Source organism: Peromyscus maniculatus, chromosome 18 (genome assembly GCF_049852395.1).
Source record: "Peromyscus maniculatus bairdii isolate BWxNUB_F1_BW_parent chromosome 18, HU_Pman_BW_mat_3.1, whole genome shotgun sequence".
NCBI lineage: Eukaryota > Metazoa > Chordata > Mammalia > Rodentia > Cricetidae > Peromyscus > Peromyscus maniculatus.
Genome location: NC_134869.1, coordinates 19,801,863 through 19,824,414, shown reverse-complemented (window position 1 = coordinate 19,824,414; position 22,552 = coordinate 19,801,863). Strand labels below are relative to the sequence as shown.

The 22,552-nt window shown below is 48.2% G+C and overlaps 1 protein-coding gene across 7 annotated transcripts in view; it reads right to left on the bottom strand.

The window, feature by feature from the left end:
* Tmcc3 (transmembrane and coiled-coil domain family 3) overlaps positions 1-22,552 on the bottom strand; it is a 286,150-nt gene that overhangs the window by 55,881 nt on the left and 207,717 nt on the right. Inside the window, exon 1 of one of the 7 annotated variants that reach the window (XM_076554637.1) lies at positions 21,762-22,023. The exons of 5 other annotated variants lie outside the window; for them this stretch is intronic. In XM_076554637.1, the coding sequence (XP_076410752.1) occupies positions 21,762-21,839 (78 nt within the window). In that variant the 5' untranslated portion in view covers positions 21,840-22,023. Of the gene's footprint in view, positions 1-5,337; positions 5,391-21,761; positions 22,024-22,552 lie in introns of those variants that run through there. One more of the 7 variants, XM_076554636.1, reaches the window with a different exon arrangement.

The following is a 22,552-nucleotide window of genomic DNA, read 5'->3' as shown; positions in this document are numbered from 1 at the left end:
TATTGGGGGGCTTACAGTTCCAGAAGGTTAGAACCTATGACCCTCATAGTAGGGACCATGGCAGCAGGCAGGTGGGCATGGCACTGGAGCAGTAGCTGTGAGCTTACATCTTGATCCGCAGGCACTAGGCAGAGACAGAACTGGGAATCACGGTGTGGGTTTCTGAAACCTCAAAGCCCGTCCCCCAGTGCCACGCCTCCTCCATCAAGGCCACACCCACCAATCCTTCCCAAATAGTTCCACCAACTGGGGACCAGGTATGCAAATATGAGTCTATGGGAGCCATTCTCATTAAAACTACCACACTATATAATAATTGTACAGATTAATGTATTTCACCATGTCATATCCATCCATATATATATATAAAATAAAATATTTTTTTGCTTTCTTTTTATATATTCTGTGTCTTTTACATCATGCATCTTGATCCCATTCATTTTTCCATCCCTTTGTATCCACCCTCTGCCCCTGCAACAACCCTCCCAAATAAAACAAAATTCAAGAGAGAAAAGAGGGGGAAAAAATCTCATCATGGAAGCTGCAGTGTGACACTGTGAATCACATAGTAAACCCCTTTGTCCATACATCTTTACTTGCAAGTGTTCACTGCAAAGATTTACCCCTCCCCGTTATCCTCACTCAACCCGCCTTTCTCAACCTCAGAAGGGTCAGCTTCTCTGTTCCAAGTGTCTGTCAACAAAAGCACTCTCCTTGGGTACCAAAAAACAGTCTCTAGTTCCCCTGGGGAGGCTCTGCCTGTTTGCACAGAGTTTTCTTGCATTACGCATGACCCTAGAAAAACCTCACCAGAGCCTCCAAAGGAACTCACAGGGTTAATTCTTTAGCTGGTCTCAGGCAGCTAACAGTGGTTATGAACTTGCCTACGCAATGCCTGATAGGCACGAGGTGTTCCCGGCATCCCAGCCTCATGGATGGTGAAGAAGCAAGACTCCGTAAGTTCAGACAGCAAGAACAAACCAACAAAGGCAAACAAAAAGCTACAGAGCGGGAAATGGGACACTTTTCCAGGGAGGAGCCTGTGTCACAGAATACACAGCGTCGCCTGACTCTGATCCCCATTCTGAGTCCCCTGTGGATCAAACTGGGGGGTTAAGGGGGATGACATCATCATGACCACAAAGTACCTAACTTTAGAAAAATTCTAGGCGTGTAAATGAACGGTGCCTTCCGATTCTGAAATTCTAGGAAGGGACTGACATCACGGTAGGACTGTTCCAAAGAGCAAATAAAATCCCGCTGAGGGATGGTTACTATAATTTCTAGAGTTTGCGTCAGTCTGTTTTCAGTAGTTAGGAAAAAAAAAAAAAAGGTGACGGATTTGGGTTACAAAGGCAGTGTTCCACTATAAAAACCTGTGGTTGCCATGACAACAAGCATCCGCACGCCTCCCTTCCCGCAGCATCCTTCTCCCATCTGAGTCAAAGACCGTACCTGTGTACCCATGATTTAGCAATTCCCTTTGCACAAGGCTACAAAAAAATCCGTATGTACGCATATACAGAACACACACTGAATGGCCGGTCCGAGGTAACCAGATCTTTGGAAAATTGGTACCATCTGTCCTCCACCCCCACCCATGTCCTACAAACCGTGAGACACCCCGCAAAGAGGGGTGTGCTAGTACCAAGGGAAGGTGATGCTCCTTCTCTGACCCACGGTCTCTCACGGTGGACCAGGGTCATTTCTTCCCAGAGGAGATCACGTGAAGCCAGGGCTCCCTGGAGAACAGTCTGAGCCACCACCTACAGCATCTGTATTCTCCCACAGACCCGCTGTCCCAGCTCCAGGAAGGATGACCTCAGGTCTCAGACAGAGCTGGGTGCAGAGTGAAGTACCAAGGACAATGCATGGAGTTCAGGGACAATGCAGCCCCTCCTGATGATGCTTTTACTAGGATTGGACTGGACACTGCTTCAAAAACATCCTGTTGGCCGGGCAGCGGTGGCGCACGCCTTTAATCCTAGCACTCAGGAGGCAGAGGCAGGCGGATCTCTGAGTTAGAGGCCAGCCTGGTCTACTGAGTGAGATCCAGGACAGGCACCAAAACTACATGGAGAAACCCTGTCTAGAAAAACCAACTCCCACAAACAAACAAACACCAAAAAAAAACCATCCTGTCTGGGATGGAGAGATGGCTCCTGGCTGCTCTTCCAGAGGACCTGGGTTTGATTCTCAGCACCCACATGGTGGCTCACAGCCACCTGTAACTCCAGTTCCATGGGATCTAATGCCCTCTTCTGGCCTCTGCAGGCATTAGGCACACAATGTGGAGAACAGACATACATGCAGGCAAAACACCTATTAGCAGAAGTATAAACACAAAATGATGATAATGATGATGATGATGATGCCCTGTCTGAGAGCTAACTGAAAATTCTAGAGTTCCACTCAGGGTGTTGGTGGGGGATGAGCCAGGGTTGCCTACAACCGAGAGCTTCCACCTGTGGCTGCCCTTCATGAGCACTGACCCACACCTGGAGTCAAAGGAGGAATCAATCAGTAAGGCAGCTGCAGCATTACAGATGTGGCTGCTTCTCAGGACACAGGCTGCCCCTCCAAATGTACACTAAGGTCAGGGGAGACATCCCTGACTCCGCTTTGCTCAAAATTCCATTCAAGTACAAATGCTTTCCTGCTGTGCCGAAGCAGAGCACCTACTTATCTGTGCCAGCTTCACTGAGAATATTCTATCTGTAGGTGTCATTTTAAAAACAAAAGTGATACTGTATAAACCATTTTGTCAACTTTGTCAATCTGTAAGCATGATCTTTTGACATATCATTAAATACATGTTTTATATCAATGGCAATAAAAGCTTCCTATGAGGTAAGGCAATTCTGAGAGCAATACCAGACAGACACAGTGGTACTCAGGCAGTGGATGAAGATCTGAGGCTCACACAGGGGTTAAACGTCACGGCCAAGATCACACTACTAAGTGGAAAGGCTGTAAATGGAGCCTAATTTGATCATTCTAAGTCTTTGCTTCCAACCAATAGGCAGAACTTCCCACATATCTCAAGAGCAGTGACCCAGAAACCTAGTTGTAAGCACCCGATGACTGCTGGGTAGTGGAAATCTGGGTGTTTTGTTTTCTTCCTGAGCCTTTGCACTCATGAGGCAGAGGCACATGGACCTCTGTAACTCAAGGCCAATCTGGTCCACAAAGCAAGTTCTAGGTCGACCAGGGCTACATGGTGAGACCCTGTCTCAACAAACAAACAAACAAACAAACATCACTTGAAGTCTTAATCCCCAGTACCTCAGAATTTCACTATTTCAAGATAAGGCCTATTGAAGGAATAAAACAGGATGGGTCCTACTCATCCAATACGAAGGCGCCTTTTAAAAGAAGGGAAAATTTAGACTCAGACATAGAGAAGTATCTTAGTTAGGGTTTCTATTGCTGTGAAGAGACACCATGACCACAGCAACTCTTATGAGGAAAACATTTAATTGGTGTAGCTCACTTGCAGTTCAGAGAGAGGGTCAGTCCATTATCGCCATAGAGGGGAGCATGGCGGCCTGCAGGCAGATGTGCTGGAGCTGAGAGTGCTACATCTTGCAGCCAACAGGAAGTCGACTGAGACACTGGGTGATATCCTGAGCATAGGAACCCTCAAAGCCCGCCCCCACAGTGACACACTTCCTCCTACAAGGCCACACCTACTCCAGCAAAGCCACACCTCTGAATAGTGCCACTCCCTATGAGACTGGGGGGGGGGGAAGCAATTACATTCAAACGACCACAAAAAGGAAAATGATGTAAAGACATGGGGAGGAGAGGTGGGAGGTAGCAACCTCATGAGGGAGGCCTCCTCACAGAGTCCTGTTGATACCATGGCCTCTGACTTTCAGCTGAAATATGGTACTGATCTGCTAGAACGTAGCTGGCAAATTAGTAGACTAGATTAAGACAGACCGTGGCTCTCCTCTCAAATAGTATACATAATAATACTTAATGTATGCTTTCTATATGCCGAAGTAACAGAATGAATATGGGGGGTATTCTGTATCACTGGATTCTGGAAAGGCTGAAGGGTAAGGTCAAAGGTCAGATCAATGGTTGCCGGGGTTGGGGCAGCAGAAAGAACACTCACTGTTCACTAGGTGCTTCTGGAGGTGTTGGAAGTAAGCCATATCCGACTCTGCATTTATTAGCATTCTCAAACACTTGGACATTTTACTTATGGGAATTATGTCTCAATAAATAAAATACTGACATCAATTTTTATAGATTTTAAGGGGGGTAGAGAAGCTGGTCTTGGCCAGATCTGAAAACTGCCAGTCAGTACACCCAGAATGTCTATATTTGCTTTTAGGCAAAATTGAAATACATAGATTTGAAATAAGTACTATCCAATACCTAGGCACACAATCTGCAAATACAAAAACTTCCTGTTAAAGATATTTAAAAACAGTTTAATAATCGCTGCCTAAGTACCAGCAGTTGGGAAAGCTACTGAAGAACAGACAGCAGAATGGTGGGACGGCTTAGTAAATAAAGAGGCTTGCTGCCAAGCCTGATGATCTGAGTTCAAATCCCGGGACCCACACGATACAGGAAGAGTTGTCCTTTGACCCTCGCACGATGCCCCCCATAAATAAATGTCATGATAAAAAGCCCCACACGAACGGACGGCAGGCTGAAGACGTCCTTTTTCTCTTGCCCTAGCTCTGCCTCTCTGAGGCATCTCTCCACAGACACCCTTCCCTAGGGATAAACACTTCAGCACAACCTTACCTGCTCCCTGCCAGAACTGCTCTGCACACACTCTGGTCCCTTTTCCTTTGCACACTGAAGTAATGCACGGCGGCTTATAAGTGGGGAGGGGGTCAAAGTGGGAGAAATCACTCACAAAACCACACTGCTGAGAAAGAGCAAGTTTCAGGAGATACTATGTGTGTGAAAAACAGTACCATACAAGCAACAGTACACTGTTTATTAATCCATTCAATGCGTAGAGACGTGCATGAGGGCAATACAGAAGAGCTTGCGGGATGGAGACCTGGGAGGAAGCGGAGAAGGAGACCACGCCCACACAGCTGCACCTGGGGCCACAGGTAGCTAGACTCTGTGGGGGAGGTTCAACCAGGAGGTAGGGCATAGGGATCGTATTTTCTTTTCCAAAAAAAAAATTTCCCACATCTGGACGGTTTAGTTACCATGAGTAATTCTGCCAACTTCCTATTTAACCAACAGCATGGGGTCAACAATTTGATGGGCTCCTCATCAGATTTAGATCGTCCCCCACCCCCAGCCCCTTGTATTCCTTTTACAATAGCTGCTGTTTCTGATGGGCCACTTCATTACCTTAGAATTCCAGACTCTGACACCACTGCATTTACATCCACAGGGCAGTAACTTCAACCTTAAATTAAATTCAACAAGCAAAGCAATCATAAACACCAGAAAATTAAAGTCCGCTGAGAGTTTAATAAGTTAGCTGCCAAAAAAAAAAAAAGAAGAAGAAGAAGAAGAAGAAGTCAGGCTTATCTTGGACTGTTGTGTAAACAGACTAAGCAGCAGCAATTACTTCAGAGTGGTGTCTACAGACAAAATGTCTGAGATTTCTGAAATGCCCCAAGTATGAGAAAACAAAATAGTTCTTGAATTTACAAGTAGCTGCTTCATCTTTCAATTGTTATTTATCAACCCCTTATGATCAAAATCACTCCAGATACCTAAATTATTTCAAAATGGGCAACTTAAAGGAAGCACATTTTTTAAAGGATCCACATCTGTTATCATCCATCTCACAGAGTTGGTCCAATTTCTCCACAGTAGGAGAAGGTGTTCCCGCCCACCCGCCCAGCAGCAGGGCATTTGCAGGTGCTAGAAACTGACAGGGAGTGTGAGAAAGCGCCCCCAACTGTTCCTGGGGGCACCTGAGGGAAGGAAGGCTCTTGCTGTAAATTTGGGGTCCGTGAGCCTAACAAGTACCAATTCAGTGAGTGTCCCTCACCTGCCCAGCACAGGAGGAAGGCTTTGGTTGGCTTTATGCAACAAATACTATATGATGATGATTTATTTGCTTGTAAGGGAGCTTTTGCAAATCCAGGACCTTTCCTACACGAAAGCACGCACAATAAAAACACTCCATCCAGGGCTGGAGAGATGGCTCAGAGGTTAAGAGCACTGACTGCTCTTCCAGAGGTCCTGAGTTCAATTCCCAGCAACCACATGGTGGCTCACAACCATCTGTTATAGGAATCTGGTGCCCTCTTATGGCCTGTAGTCATATATGCTGTATACATAATAAATAAATAAATCTTTAAAAAAACAAAACAAAAAACACTCGGTCCAATCCTGAATATGTTCCTGGTCATCTTATCAGGTTATGAGATGTAAATGTTCGTTTCTGGGCACAGACAACAGTTTTAACCTGTGTTTCAGACACAAAGGCAGGCAGACAGCTCAGAGATGACCACAGGCACACCAACCAACCCCTCAGTTGGTTTAGTTATACTGAGCAAGGTGTAGGAGAACAGAACACAAGAACAAAGTAAGAAATAAGTAAGAAAATAGCATACTATCTCCAGATCTGAAACCCTGGGGTGTCTCCGAATGCTAAACAAACCTGTTCTTATTGTTTGAGCGTGAGAGGACCTCACAGGCTCACGTTTGAACACAAGGTCACCAGCTGGTGGCACTGTTTGGGGAGGATGGGGACCATTTAAGGGGTGAAGGGACCCAGTTTGGGAAGTGGCTGGCTGGCTGGGAGGCAGGCCTGAGACACAGCTACCTCCACTTCCAGCCTAAGCTCTCTGCTTCCTGGGTTGAGACCATAACAAGCTGCTGCCTCAAGCTCCTGCCACAGACCAAGCTGCTCCCGATGCCTCGACTTCCCCGCCATGACAGACTGTGGGCCCTGTCAAACCAGGAGCCACAGTAAACTCTTACACCTGGAAACGGCTTCTATCGGGTGTGCTCTATTTTATAGCCCTGGTGGGACTGAAACTTGTTGTATGGACCAGAATGGCTTCACACTGGCAGGAATCCCCCGGCCTCTGCATCTCCAATGCTGGGTGGGGTGACAGGAATGTGCTACACACCTGGCCCCATCAAGTATTTTATCAAAGCAACCAGAAAAGTATTACACTTGAGAAGTGTTTTATTTTATTCTGTGTAGGTCAGAGGTTGTTGCTTCTCCCCCCTGTGGGTTCCAGGAGCTGAATTCAGGTGGTCAGGCTTGCAAGAACTTTGACCCACTGAGCCATCTGACCGGCCCGAGGGGCAATTCACACGTGCGCGTGCACACACATGCACACATACCCCTTGACTATCCCCACCCCCATTTTTGGCCTCTCCCTGTGATACTGGAACTGTGCCTGCCTGAAAACTTCTAAATGGATGAGCTAGAGTTCTCAAAAAATGCTCACTTCAACTCCTTGGGGAGGGAGGTGGGAGGATGAAGGTCCAGAAGAAACGCACCAGAAGTACAACCAGCTGAGTTTATTAGTTTTAAAACTCACAGAAAAGGTTAAAAAAAAATAAAATAATAAAGCTCAGTCCATATGGGAAGCAGTATATTTTTAAAAACAGGTAACTATGCAAAAAAAAAAAAATGCTTAAATGTCTGAAAAGCAGCCAAAATCCAAATGCAAGAAAACGAAAATCCTAAGAAGTCCCAGGAGAACATAGGCAACCCCATCACAAAAAAGGACAAAGACTGTTTCAAGCCTCCAAGGCTAAGGACCTCCAAATGTCTGCATGGCAAAGCCTGATATTATTACCCAGTGTTTTCTAGAAGCACTCTCAATGCTCCCCCCCCCCCCCCCCCCCGCAATACAGAACATAAATTAGCATGACTGGCAGAATTCTAAGACAGTCTCCGAGATATGATCCTGGCCACCCTGTATACCAGCAAGACGAGAACAGGATGGGATGGATTCCACTCCCATGGCCAGGCTATCTTCTAAGGCAAAGGCGAAGGAATCATCCACACATAATTAAGACTCATGGCTTAATCAGGCGAGCTCTCTAAAAGAGGGTCCGGAGGTAGGAAAGACCATGGAATGGAGACTGTGGAGGTCTTAAAAAGAAGGAAGCTGCCAGGCTGTGAGGGGGCCATGTGGCAGGGAATGGCGGGCAGCCTCGGAGGGCCTCTGTCCTACAGTTGCAAGAGACATCATTCAGTAAGCAACCAGAGAGCTTGCAAAAGCATCAGAGCAGTCTCCCTTGAGACTTGGGTCCTGGCTGGCACTTGGCTTGCAGACTGATGAAACTCTGGGAGTGGAGGGTGTGGTTGTGGCGCACCTGGCCTTTGAGTCAGAGAAACCATGCCACACTAAGCAGGCTTTGTTTCGAAGATGCTCCTTTTCAACTGTGATATAGTAAGAGAAATTAATATGGTCAGGAACAAGAAGACTGGAGACCTGTGAGTGCACAGTAACTTCTTTACTAGAAAAAAAGACTCCTGCCAATCTAGTCAGAAAATGAGCGTGTACATGACCAGGATAGACAGACAGAGGGCTCACAGACAGACAAACACTTGCTCTGAGTCTATGAAAACACAACCTGTTGCGGTACCTCGTTTTCTGTAAGACTTAACCATCGGGAGAAACTGGCTGAGGGGTACCGGGAGACATCACTACTGTTCCCAGAAACTTCTTGGAAAACCAAACATTTTGCAAAATTCAAAACTTTCAAATAGGATTGTCTTAGTCAGGGTTTCTATTGCTGTGAAGAGACACCATGACCACGGCAACTCTTATAAAGGAAAACATTTAATTGGGTGGCTTAGAGTTTCAGAGGTTCAGTCCATTATCATCATGGTGGGACATGGCGGCATGCAGGCAGACATGGTGCTGGAGAAGGAGCTGAGAGTTCTTACATCTGGGCCTGCCGGCAACAGGAAGTGGTCTGGACCACTGGGCATGGCTTGAGCATATATGAGACCTCAAAGCCCGCCTTCACAGTGACACACTTCCTCCAAGAAGGCCACACCCACTCTATCAAAGTCACACCTCCTAACAGCGGCACTCCCTTTGGGGGCCATTTTCTTTCAAACCACCACCCTGATCCACCTCATTTGAAACAGAAAACAGTTTTTACCTGGTGTTATCAGCAGGACCCAAAACCCCAAGAAGACCGAGTGGTCTCGAGGTATGTGAGCTGAGGGTCACTAATGCCTTCCCTGGTGGGTCTATAAAGTGTCGCTGGTTTGTTCTCTGTGCACGTCTAGCGCCTAGTGCTCTACACAGCAAAGGTGCACGTTCAGTGTGGCAACATCACAAGCTACAGTGCAGGTGTTCTTTGGTTCAAACCACTTTCTCTCCCAGCCTATGCTTTACACGTGCCAAAAGAAACATATGCAAGTTGTTGACGTATTTAATTACCAAGGGCTGGAAGCAGTATAGGCCTTCGATACAGCGAAGGTTCAGCGCATCCTGGGATACGCACACACCGGTATCCCATGCAGCAATTAAACCAAGGCCAGTTCGTCCACACGGAGAGGGACTGAGATCAGCACGTGCTTCTCCGTCTTCCCAGTCCCCAACACACCATCTGTACTCCCTCATTCAACACTCACAGTCTCATCCGTGTGCCAGCCTCCACGCCCAGGTGAAGAGGACACAGCCACATCCCTAGATAGTACGGGATGGGTGTCCACAAGCGTGGGGGAGCTGGCAGGCCACTCTGAAAGGAATCAGAGCCAAGTGCAGGACCTGGTGAAGGACTGCAGTGATTTGAGAGACTCTGGGTATCGGGTTAAGAAGCTGGGATTCTGTGCTCATACACCGACAAGACACGATGGACACATACTATTGCAGTTTGAATATCCAATGTTCCCTCACTGTTAAATAAATGCTTGGCACCCTAGCTGGTGGGACTATTTGGGGAGAGTCTGGAACCTTTAGGACAGGGGTTCTCAACCTTCCTAATGTTGCGACCCTTCAATACAGTTCCTCATGTTGTGGTGACCCCCAATCATAAAATTATTTTCTTTGCTACATCACAACTGAAATGTTGCTATTCTTGTGAGTCGTAATGTAGATATCTGTGTTTTCCAAAGGTCTTAGGTGACCTGTGAAAGGGTCCTTCGACCCCAGGGGGTCACGACCCACAGGTTGAGAATGGCTGCTTCAGGCGGACCAGTCTGGCTGGCAGAAGTTACTGGAAACATGTTCTGGGAGACAGTCCCTGGTCCCTAGCCCCTCCTTCTGTTTCACTTAATGGCCACCATGAAGTGAGTACTCTCTGCCACATATTCCCACCGACACAATGTTCTGCCTCACCATAAGCCCAGAACCAAATGCATCAGACTGAAACGTCTCAAACTGAGCAAAATCAATCTTCCCATCTTTTAAGTTGTTAATGCCACGCATTTGAGCACGGTGATGCAACGCCTACTACACATCCTTGCTGTAAGGATAAAGCTGGAGAACGCCACAATCCCAGGCCATCTCTGCTTTCATTAGAAGGGCCTTAAGAGGTTTCTGCTCCAGCTCCTGTAGTAAGGAGCCACCCAGGGCCTGCCTCTTCCCTGTGCCTGAAGACGAGCGGGCATGCATGAAAACGCAAGGTCCTTCCGAAGCGAGCCAACTCGTCAGGGAGAGTCCAAGGCTGCACAGGAGCACTTCTCCTCATCTCGAGGAACACGTGCGAGCACCCCACGCCAGCACCTGCCCATGCTACACAGAGCCACGGCCCTCGGCGAGCGCTGGGCTTCACATGGAGACCCTGAAGTACGCACAGTAGCGCATGTGGCCATAGCCTTCTTTCTGTCTCCTCCGAGTCCTCTGCGCTTTTTCACTGGGCCTCGCCAGCACCGTGCCCGATGCCAAAACAATCATCAGCTCTTACTGAATGGGCCTCATATTGTCAGATAAATGAAAACCCGTGCCAACCAGTGATTCAGTCGCAAACAGAGGCCACCTGTTCCAATTAGCGAGATTAAAATAGTACATTGCAGCCTCTCTGAAGTCAAGTTGGGGCCTTCACGATGATCATAATAGTCTTATAAGGCAGACAGAGACTTTTGACCTCAAATACAGTTGCAAACACTGATGTTAAACGTTTTACGTGCTACAGCATGGCTTAGAGTTAGAGCATGATTTCTGGACCACACGTTTGTCAGGGGCTGCAGCTCTAGGCATCACTTAACTGCCTCACATTCCAACTCAACACACACAGCATAATTATGTTCCATCTTACTTCAAAGGAAAAAAAAAACCCCATACAACTTAGAATTTCCCCATGCCCCACAATCTGAGTGTGCTCTCTGAACATCCTAAAGATAAGTATCTCCTGGGAGTTCTGCTCCTTAGCAGAAAGTCTTCCACTACTTGCCTCCATCTCTTGGGTCACTAGAAGACTAACAAGAACATAATGAAGATGCACACAGCCAGGAGTGGGCACAACTCATCCTCAGCCTCCTTCAAGGATTCCCACCCAGGCAGACTACCATCCACCTACTACGGTGGAATTGGTTCCCCCCAAGTAACATTTATGCTAAGTTAGAGAAACTGGTCTATACCTCGTTGATACACAAAGGATCTGAAAACTACAGAAAACATACATGTAGAAGCTTTTCACTTATGATGGTTTGATGTATTATTTCCCAACTTCGAAAGCGATTTGCATGCCCTATTAACCAACCTTAGGATGCTGACATTTTTCCTCCACGTCCACAGAGGTAATTCACCAACTACACCGCATCGGGTTCCCTCCAGATAACCCCAGTGCAAGCTGAAAACAATGGAAGAAGAAAAATGCACGGGACCTTCCCAAACAGCAGAAAAATGCATGAGACCTTCCAAACAGCTTAGCCTTGGGACATGAACATGCTCATGACCCTCACAGATACCTATGGGGAGGGAAACTGATCTCATGAAGCCTATACTGAAAGAGACTGCCGAATAGCCCGTGTAATCTACTGGACACTGTGCTAAAAGAGAGACCAGGATGGTTATTTGGGTATGCTTCCATTCCACTGTAAAGCTGAGAAACCTTGTTGAACTACTGATGGTCAGTGTATGTAATACAAACACAAACACACAATCAAACCAAGGCCACAGGAAGAGAGAGAGAGAGGGGGGGGGGAGAGAGAGAGAGAGAGAGAGAGAGAGAAAGGGAGAGAGAGAGAGAGAGAGAGAGAGAGAGAGAGAGAGAGAGAGAGAGAGAGAGAGAAAACAATCCAACATCTTAGTTCCACTGAAATTTGGGGAAAATGCGCTCTAAGATCTAGTAGGTCATATGTCCCCTAAATGTTTCAGGCAGGGGTGGGGGGCCAGCTGCAGAGTCTAGAGCTTTCCTTAATGATTCTGAATTCCTTCAGACAGCCTACGACTAAAGCCTTAAATGACAGGGTAGGAGTGAGGAGGTTTCTTTTTTCAAACCTCACCCCAATCCAGCTGATCCAGTCCAGGATAAAGGCAGGTGGAGTCTCCCCAGAAAAGCCCCAACACTTGCTCATCACTCACTCTTGGGACCGAGGGCCTCAAATTCAGGCAGCATTTAGCTAGCAGAGTTACATTGATGTTTTTTTTTAACATAAATGTAAGTTTTTAAAGAGTCAGCTGACTGGGAAATATTAAGTCAATAATAGTGTAGGCGGTATCAAGCTGTGTGTGGGCAGTGTGGGGAGGATGGAAGTCTGGAAACGAGGTGCTAGACCGTGAATAACTGACCGGTACCTGTCAAAGTTCTCTAATGCCACGCCACTTCTGGGGGCTGCTCACACAGTTGGTAGGTAGGGGTGAGATTCCAGTTTAACTCAAGTCCACACCTTCTTTCCTTTTCTTTTCTTTTTTTTTTTTTTGGTTTGGTTTTTCAAGACAGGGTTTCTCTGTGTAGTTTTGGTGCCTGTCCTGGAACTCACTCTGTAGACCAGGCTGGCTTTGAACTCACAGAGATCCACCTGGCTCTGCCTCCCAAGTGCGCCACCACCACCCAGCTAAAGTCCACACTCTCAACCACCCCTTTGAGACCTGCCGGGAGAGCGGCGTCCCAGCCAAAGAAGAAGTAGGTGGGCATTTAAGAAGTGTCCCTCTGATGCTGTCGGGGAAGTAAGTGGCTGAGGAAGTGTGCCAGGAATTTGGCCTGGAGACTGACCACCTAGGAAAATATTCACTGGGAATGAGAGGAAGTGAGAGAGAATTACATCCGACAAACAGACTTGGAGGTCCATGGAGGTGTGGCACTTAGGTAGAAATGTCTGGCTAGGTTGGGGCCCAGTCAGTGTACATGGCAGAAGTCACCCAGATTCTCCCTCAGAGGGTCACTGCGGGCTGACACTGCATGTGCCAATTTCAACAGGCCATTAGATGCTCTGCCCATCCCCCACTCACCATGGTGCAGGGGATGCATTCCCCAGCCAAGAACCAGATGAAGGTTTCCATTTGGGTTTAGGGCTTGGCTGCGAAAACAGTTAAAATGCAGGTTGAATGTTCCTAATTAAAAAAATGCTCTAAAAATCTTAATTTTTAATACCGACATGATGCAAGAAGCAGAAAATGCCATACCTAAACATTATGTGAAGGGTCACTGTCAAAACACAGTACATCAAACATGACATGAAATGATCTTCAAAGTGTATACAGGTGTGTGGGAAACCTAAACGAATTTCGAGTTTAGACTTGTGTGCCACGCCCAAGGTGTTTTATGATGTATACACAAATATTCCAGAATCACAAGAAAACCCAAACTCCGGACCACCTTTGGAGCATTTCAGGCACCAGACATTCAGTCTGTATACTGGAAACAGGAGGCGCTAGAAGGTTCTCTGGATGGGAGGCTCACAGAACCAAATGCTTCCGAGGAGACCGTACTCGGACGGGAGGGATCTCCAACGGCATGCCTGCAGAATGCACGGCACACTAAAACGGCCCTGTGCATCTGTGCATCATTCTCCACTTCCTGTCCCAGCTGGCTTATGCATCTGTGCATCATTCTCCACTTCCTGTCCCAGCTGGCAGAAGGCCACGATGAGGATGAGCTCATTTCACAAAACTTTATATTGAAAACACAGTGATCCTTGAAAGGGGCCCCAAGAAGGAGGGTTCTTAAGTGGCGAGAATCCAGTGCAGCCACGTGGCTCTTCTCTATGCATTAGCTGGGGCTTCTGCTTCCCCCAGAAACTGCAAGCAAACTCAGCAGGGTACTGATCTAACACTCACTCATTCAAACACTTGCTGTCACCTAGAAGAGTCCTGCGGTTTTAAGTCCATTCAACTAATTCTTCACTGAAGAGAACTGTGTTTGTGGTGGGGTCTATGCTCATGTATGGGTGTGGGGTGTGGGGGTGTGTGGAGGTGTGGGGTGTGGGGTGTGGGGTGTGGTGGTGTGGGGTGTGGGGATGTGGAGGTGTGGGGTGTGTGGGTGTGGGGTGTGATAGTGTGGGGTGTTGTGGTGTGGGGTCTGGGGGTGTGGTGGTGTGGGGTGTGGGGTGTGGGGGTGTGAGGTATAGGGGTGGGAATGTGAGGTGTGATAGTGTGGTGGTGTGGGGTGTGGGGGTGTGGGGGAGTTTGGTGTGGGGTGTGGGGGTGCGTTTACAAACAGAGAAAGACCTGTTAAAAATATATATTAATTAATGTATTATAATTAATTGTATTGATTATACAATATATTATAAATAATATATAAATATATTAATTATAATTAATTAATATAATTAATTAAAATATATAACTTGAGCCGGGCAATGGTGGATGCCTTTAATCTTAGCACTTGGGAGACAGAAGCAGATGGATCAGATCTCCGTGAGTTCGAGGCCAGCCTGGTCTACAGAGCGAGTTCCAGGACAGGCTCCAAAAGCTACACAGATAAATCCTGTCTCATAAAACCAAAAAATATATATATTTGAAATATATTTGTTTTAAATATACATATACACTTTAAAGCAATTATTTTTTAAGGGATTCCCTATCAAGAAAACAGATGGGAAATGGTGGTGAGTCCCAGTCTGTATTAGTTATATAATTTTACTGGTTATAGTTTGAGTGACATACTTTTCTACTTCTGAGAATGGAATGGTCTGAAGTTAATGTCTAAATTCCCTTCCAGGGTCCTGGGTTGTGTGTGTCAATGGCAGAGCAGGTGTGTAGCATACACAAAGCCCTAAATTCAATCCCCAGCACAAAGTTTTATACACACACACACACACACACACACACACACACACACACACACACACGTATATTACACACATATATAATTGATATGGGTTCTCTTCAAGCTCTAACATGGTGAACCTTGGAGTCTAAACTCCCGACCTTGCACCATATAAGAAGTACGGGCTACACCAAAGTAAAGGACCCCATAAAGGTCCCAGTGTGGTCACTGGGTCCCAGCTAATCTAAATGGTCCTTCATTAAGTTCTTCACACACCCTTAGAGCTGAGGCATGAGAGGACCGACCCCAAATGCAATGCATTTCCAGAAGCCATCATGGAAAAGAGCCGGCCTCTGCAGAGTGTGCAAAGTGCTGGAAATCCCACCTGCGGCCTCCACACAGAGGCGGTTCCCCAAGCCACGGTCAGCTGCAGCTGCTGCTGACTGTTTCGTGGCCAGCCCTCTCCACCCTAGCACGAACTGATCACCTAGCGGTTCTTGGACCGAATGCTGCTGGCTCCTGCTGGAGCATCTCATTTACGCAACAGTTCACCAAGGGAAGTACCCCAGCAGCTTCCGTAAAACGGTAACTTGGGGAACACGCCCACGGGGTACACTGTGGAGGTTCCACCAAGGTGGAGACCCCAGAACCAGCAGCCGGAACCATTCTAGTATGCTTCCCCAAAGTGTGGTGAGGAAAACACAAGAGGAGGTGACTCGTTCCGAGGGACTTCCCAGAAGATTGCCTGGCGACCAAATGTACGGCGCAAAGAACAGGGGTGACCATACTCCCCAGTCAGGAACCACAGATTTGCTGGCACCTTCTGAACTCCATGTTCACAGGAACAACCACTTTTCACCATGCACGTCAGTGGCCACCCTCTGAAGATCAAGTATCAGGCTAAAATGCAGTTCCCTTATTAAATAAATAAATAAATAAATAAATAAATAAATAAATAAATAAATAAATAAATTCGTGTGTGTGTGTGTGTGTGTGTGTGTGTATGTGTGTGTATTTGGTATGTGTGTTTTGCCTGCATGCATGTTTGTGCCACACATGTGTGCAGTGTCCTTGGAAGCCAGAAGAGGGTGTCAAGTCCCCTGGAACTGGAGTTACAGGTGGTTGTGAGCTGCCATGAGGGTATTGGAACTCAGACCAGAGTCCCCGAAAGAGCAGCCAGTGCTCTTAACCTCTGAGCCATCTCTCCAGACCCGCTCTCGTGATCTTAAACCATGATCTTACTTTATGCCCTTTAAAACGTCTCCAAACTCCTAAACAAAACTCTTAGCCTCGGCATCATAAGAAGTCCACCAATGTTCGTTCCATATCATTCACTCAAAAGTTTACTTGGAGCTGAGTGGCAGTGGTGGCAGTGCACGCTTTTAATCCCAGCACTCGGGAGGCAGAGCCAGGCGGATCTCTGTGAGTTCGAGGCCAGCCTGGTCTACAGAGTGAGTTCCAGGACAGCCAAAAACAGAACAAAAAATGTTTACTTGGAATATAGGACTCGGTACAAAAGACTAAACTAGAAAGGAGTATGTCATAAAATTCTGGAACACACACGTGAGGAGGCGTCATACACATCTGTCCCAAAGCTGCCAAATAGTCCATCAAGACTGAGCTGCTTAACACATTGATTGGGTTTATCAGGACCAAGCTGCACTCACCCCAGGGGCCACCAGGAAAGTACTTAAGACCAAGCTCCTCCAGTTAGAGGATTAGGGAGAGCTTGAAACTGAAACACTTAGTTCTGGTGTCTATGAAGCCATCAGTAGACACTAGCTATTGTTGTTACTATGTTCTTTTCACGCATGTTTTTTCCTCCTTGAAGAAAAATGCTCAACAAGTCCACCATTTCCCTTCAACTCGAACCCCTTCCACATCCACGCAGTGGCTAGATGATGCGCATGGCCTGTATCCTGATGTTCCTTTTAGAGGGAATGAAAAGTCCTAATTCTGATTCACGGTACAGTGATTCATAGCTCTCTCTTCCTCTTCTCTCACCACCCCCTCCACTGAAAACACAAAAACACAATTAAGAAACAGTGAGGCTAAAAACACTGCAGCTTCTCCTGGAGATGTGGGTAATTTTCATCCGAGACTCTGGGCTTTGGCTCCGGGAATTCAGGAAGTGTCTAAAGGAAAACATATTCCGAGATCCAACTTGGTAGCAGCTGTCATGGTGCTGTGCGGCGGATGTGACAGGCATGTGTGAGCTGCTGCTGGATGGAGGCTGGCAAGCCTTTCTTCTCTAAGGGCGAGCCAGTGAGCATGCAGGAAAGCATAGCTCAAAAAACAAAAACAAAAACAAAAAACAACAAAAAAAAAAAAAACCATAGATGCCATCAACCTGCCCCCTCCTAATGTCTACACATCCTGACTCCAGACACTCACCATCCCTCAGTCTCTTTGCTGAATGAAAAGAATGAAAGAACTCACTGGTTAAAACAGTCCTCGTAAACTACTCAGTCCGTCACCTCCCTAGGTCAGTGGCACCTACAAAAGTCTGCTTCTATCTGTCCTACTTCCTGCCCGGGAAGCGCAATCAACTCACCGCCGCCAGCTCCACTGTGTGGGAGGGGCCACGGCACCCTGGCAGCCTCTGGCCATTACTCATCACCCACTGGGAATGTTTCCAATCTGCAGAGCCCTTCAAAATGCGTGACAGGTGGCCTTCAGGCCCCACACAGGTTTTACTTTAGATGTCCGATACCTTTGTGTTTATTAGGACCAATTCCATCTGTGAAAGAGAAGGCGATCCTGCCGCGGGCCACGGTATAAGGAAGATATACTCACCGGGCAGCAAGCAAGCTACCAGAGAGCCCAGACTGTTAACCGGATGCCCAGGACCACAGCTGGTGGGCACAACAGATGCTCCGTGGGGGTTTGTCACAAAATTAGGAGTCTTTTTTCATTTCCAAGCTTATGGACCCTCCTGCTAACATTGTATAAGTACACAAATAAATAAGCGAAGTAAGTTTACCACCTACTGGGTTCTTATTATGCGCCCCGCATTTTATAGGCATGACTGCGTCCATGCCTTAGAAGATCCCTACTGTGGCGCAGAATGATTACAGGGTCCAAGTCCCAGAGTAGCCGTCCACACCAGAGTGGGGGTAAGTGCAATGAAGGTCAGTCTGGAGGAAAAACATTCTGGTCCTTCCTTGGAGGTCCTAAGTGGCTCACCGGCAACCGCAGAGAAGATAAAGAAAGCCCAGTGGCTGGCGATGTCACAGGGGACAGAAAGAAAATAAAAAACGCCAAATGGCAAGAAAAAGAAAAATCCTTTTACATACAGATGAAAACAGTAACATTTGGATCACATAACTCTTCATGTAAAAAACAAACAAGAAATTCTTTTGTTGTTGTTGTTGTTGTTGTTGTTTTTCGAGACAGGGTTTCTCTGTGTAGCTTTGGAGCCTGTCCTGGATCTCACTCTGTAGACCAGGCTGGCCTTAGAACTCACAGAGATCTGCCTGGCTCTGCCTCCCAAGTGCTGGGATTAAAGGCGTGCGCCGCCACCTGGTGGGAAATTCTTATTTAAGAGTCATAGTCGCTAGGTGAAGAATGGACTGACTGACCTGTTCCATACAGTGGAGACTGGAGTCTCTGAAAGCTGTCTAGGGCCTTGTCCTGGTCATCACCCAGGTGGGAACTGTGTCTGCCCCAGCAATTCACGGCTGCAGCCAGTGGCTGAAGAGGTGGCATTGGGGAACACTGAAAGTGAGAAGCAACTCACGAAACAAAACAAGAACTGGACTCACTCATAATCGCCGAAAACCAGTTCAGGTGCGGAAGGCAGAACGCCTATAATATTAATATATAGGCTTGGACGATCTCGGACACACACACGGAATACAAACGCAGGCTCTAATTACGCATGCTCTTTCTTTCAAAGTGGAAAGGTGTTAGTTACGTCTGTCAAGTTAAGAAGCATCAGATTTTGAGTTTTGTTTTCTTTTAAAAAGAAGTTTAAAAAATGTGAGTGACTCTGACTTTTTAGCTTAGCGACAACCAGAAACGTCATTAGTTATACCACATTTTTGGAAGGGGGGAGGGTTATGTAGCTTAGTCTCCCTGGCTGTAAAAACAGACCTCTGTAGTATTAGTCTCAAAGGCTTAAGAAAGCCCAGTATCAGTGTGTGTATGTTCTTTTAGCCTCGATGGGTAAAAAGATTTTGAATCTTTTAAATGGCCATTTGTTAATCAACAAGGTGTTCTTGGGAGGAAACTACAGATTCCTGAAGGGTTAGTCACCTCCACACATCCACCCCAGTAATTATCAGCATTTTAAAAGAAAGCTAGTTTGCCAGAGGAGACAGGGCTACAGGGATTCTTTTTAAATCCTAGTTTATTTCCAAGGAGAGAGAGAGGAACATCAAGAAATTAAGCCCTGATGCCATTTGGTGTTGTCTTTTTGCACAGTTTACTTCTCTGGGTGTTAAGGGGAAGATGCTTTTTTTATAGCTACGTCCAGTTGAGTTCCGCAGAGGAGCAGCTAGATCACCTAGTGGGATGGTGCTTTCTGCAACAGCAAAATTGCTTTGGCTGTGCCTTCATTAGAATCAGGCTTATTGCAGCCTTGAGGAGGGATGCAAAATTACACCAGCCCCACTAGAGAAAAGTTCTTATATTAGTTCTCCGGATACCTTGATATCGCCACAGGAAAACAAAAACACCAGGCCGGGCAGTGCGTGCCTGTAATTCCAGCACTCAGAAGCCAGACCGGAGGATCACGGATTCAAGGCCAGCCTGGGCTACACAGTGAGACCTTGTTTTAAAAACAACCCCTAAACATCAGCAGCAACAACAATCAAAAACTAAAAGCAAACAGTCTGGAAGGCTAAACTGGGATCTCTGGGACGGGCGTTGAACTGTGTGTGATCTGGGCCTGCTCAACACTAGCCCCCTTCCCTCTGATTATCTTCTAGTCCTCACTCGATTTCATCTGCCCAATGGGCTAGTACTGTAGAACAATCAGTACACGCAGCATCGCACTCAGTTTCACTACAGGGTTTCCAAATCCGGCATCTCGCTGATAACGTAACAAGTACAATCCTAAGCACCATTTAAAAGAAAATAAGCAATTCCCCTTCACGCGAGGTCTGGGACACTTCCTGAGAATGGAGTGGTGAGGAAAAGACACTCCAGTCTGCAGTTCAGCTCCTTTCCACTTGCCACCCAGGAATGTGAGCACCCCTGTTCCCATACACCGGTGTTCCCATCCATCCGATTGGCAGCAAAGCTTGAATCTTGGCGAGCTCATCCCATGAGTTCTGTTAAGAAGCTCACCACCCTCCCTGAAACATATACTAACTCTGCTGCTTACGGAGATCACTGAGCTGTGACAATCCAGGCTGTCAAATTATTTTAAGGTTGCAAGTTCTCCTGCCAACTGCAATATTAACTTTACCCCCCACTACCCCCAGGACAAGAGCTTGAGAAAGAGACCTTTCCTTCAGTGGGTTGTGTTCATGAGCAGTCACTCTCTCAAACACACTTCTGGCTGCAAGGTCACCAAAACCCGAATTATTATTTTTTTTTCTCCAAATGGAGTTTTTGGAATACTTGCCTAGTGCATTTGTTATGAAACTTTTAAAGAAACTCGGCAAGAGTCGGTCGATGCAGGAGCGATTCCACCAAACACATTAAATTTGTGTAAAAAAGAGAAAATCATTTTCTTACATTGATTAAGAGGCGCTAAAGTGAAGAGAGAAAGGCTAGAGTGCCACTTCTGGGGCAATCGATTGCGCTTTCAAATTATGACTGCACACCCCCATTCTGTATGAGGGACCTCGGCACATGCCTGTGTGTCCTATGGCCGCGACTTTGATCTGGCTGGTCGACAGATCTTGGAGGTGATGGGGTAGAAACTACGCCTGTTGTACCTCGACCCACTTTGTACAGGGCAGCTGACACGGAAATGCCCAGTTCCTTGGACAAGTCAGAAGTTGGGACGCTCAGAGAACAACTCCAGGTATCCCCTGCCAGAGTGGAGGAGAGGCCGTTTCAAATGGCATTTGAATCAGCCAAGGGGAGAAGGGATTTGGGAGCCCCCTCTCGCCTGGACACTTGAGCTGCCCAGGAGGGAAGGTGTTCCCCAGGAGGGCCCAGGGCTGGGGCTGCGGCCTCCGTCTTGATACTGAAGCCCTCCAGGGCCGGTCTCCACAGCTTGCTCAGAAGAGCTATTTTCGCTCACAGCCAAAATCAGCAACAGCAAATTACGCTGCAAAGCGCGGCGAAGGCGCCGGCTCTGCATGGCTCCCAACTCCGGAGCGTCCGCGCAGCCGAAACGGACTTTTGATTTTATCATTATTATTATTATTGGCAGCGTGTCTGGGGTGCACGGTGCAGGGGACTGCTAGGCTGGGGATGCAGCAGCCACGCCAAGCCCCGCAGGTGGCGGTGCCCCAAGCCAGACCCTGGGAGTCCCGGGTGCCGGCAGCGTGCGCTCCCTGGCGGGGAGACGCCGTCGCGGAGCCGGGGTGGCAGTGTAGGCTGGCCAGCCTCCCATTCCAGCGGTGGCCCCCCGGGTCCCCGGGCCGTAGGTTTTTTCCGACCTTTCCCGGCCGGGAGAAGCCGGCGATGGGTTCCGCGGCTCGGCGTCTCCGGCTCGACCCGCGCCCCCTCCCCACCCACCGGCTCGCACCCCCGCGCGCCCGCCCCGTGCGCGCCCTCACCCGGCTCTTGCAGCGGTGGTGCCGGCCGGGATCCGAGTAGGTCCGGTCCACGGTGAGCGCCGTGTCGCTGCCCGGCATGTCTGCGCTTTAGACTGGGCAACTTTGCGTTCTCCGGGGGGGTCGCCGCTCCACTCCGCTCAGTACGGCGCCGGGTGGCAGCTGCCCGCCGCGCTCGGCTCACCCTCGCTCGCCCGGGAGCCGCGGCCGAGGGGGTGGCGCGGGCGGCTGCAGCTGCTTGCCGACACCCCGCGGCCCTGCGCCGCCGCCGCCGCCACCGCCGCCGCTGGGGGGAGGCGGCCGACAGTCTCCGCCCCTTCCCCGCTCCCCGCCCCTGCGCCCCGCGCGGCGCCCAGACCCGCTCCAGGTGCAGCTGCTGCTGCGACCCGGGCCCACGCGCTCCCACGCCGCCCCCCCCCCCCCTGCTCAGGGTAGCGACGTCGTCGCGGGCACAGGTTGGGGACCCATTTGAGTGTGATAGAAGATGGCTTTGAGGACAGGAGGTTGACGGCTGCCTTAAGGGCTTCCTTTTAGTACACTGTTCATGCAACAGGCTCACTTGCTGGGCAGCCGCCCTGGACCTGGACGGTGGGCTGAGGATTGCAGGAGGGAGGGGCGTCTTCCCACCTAGGATTCCACGGAGCCAAACTTCCACCGTGTTGTGTAGCTTAATTGTGCTTGTGTGACTCACTGGGTCGTAAACTACCTTGATGTCCGGACATGTCTTTTCACTTCAGCGTTCTCTGGTCCCAGTGGAATTTGGAACCCAATAGAAAAAGTACTGATTGGTAATG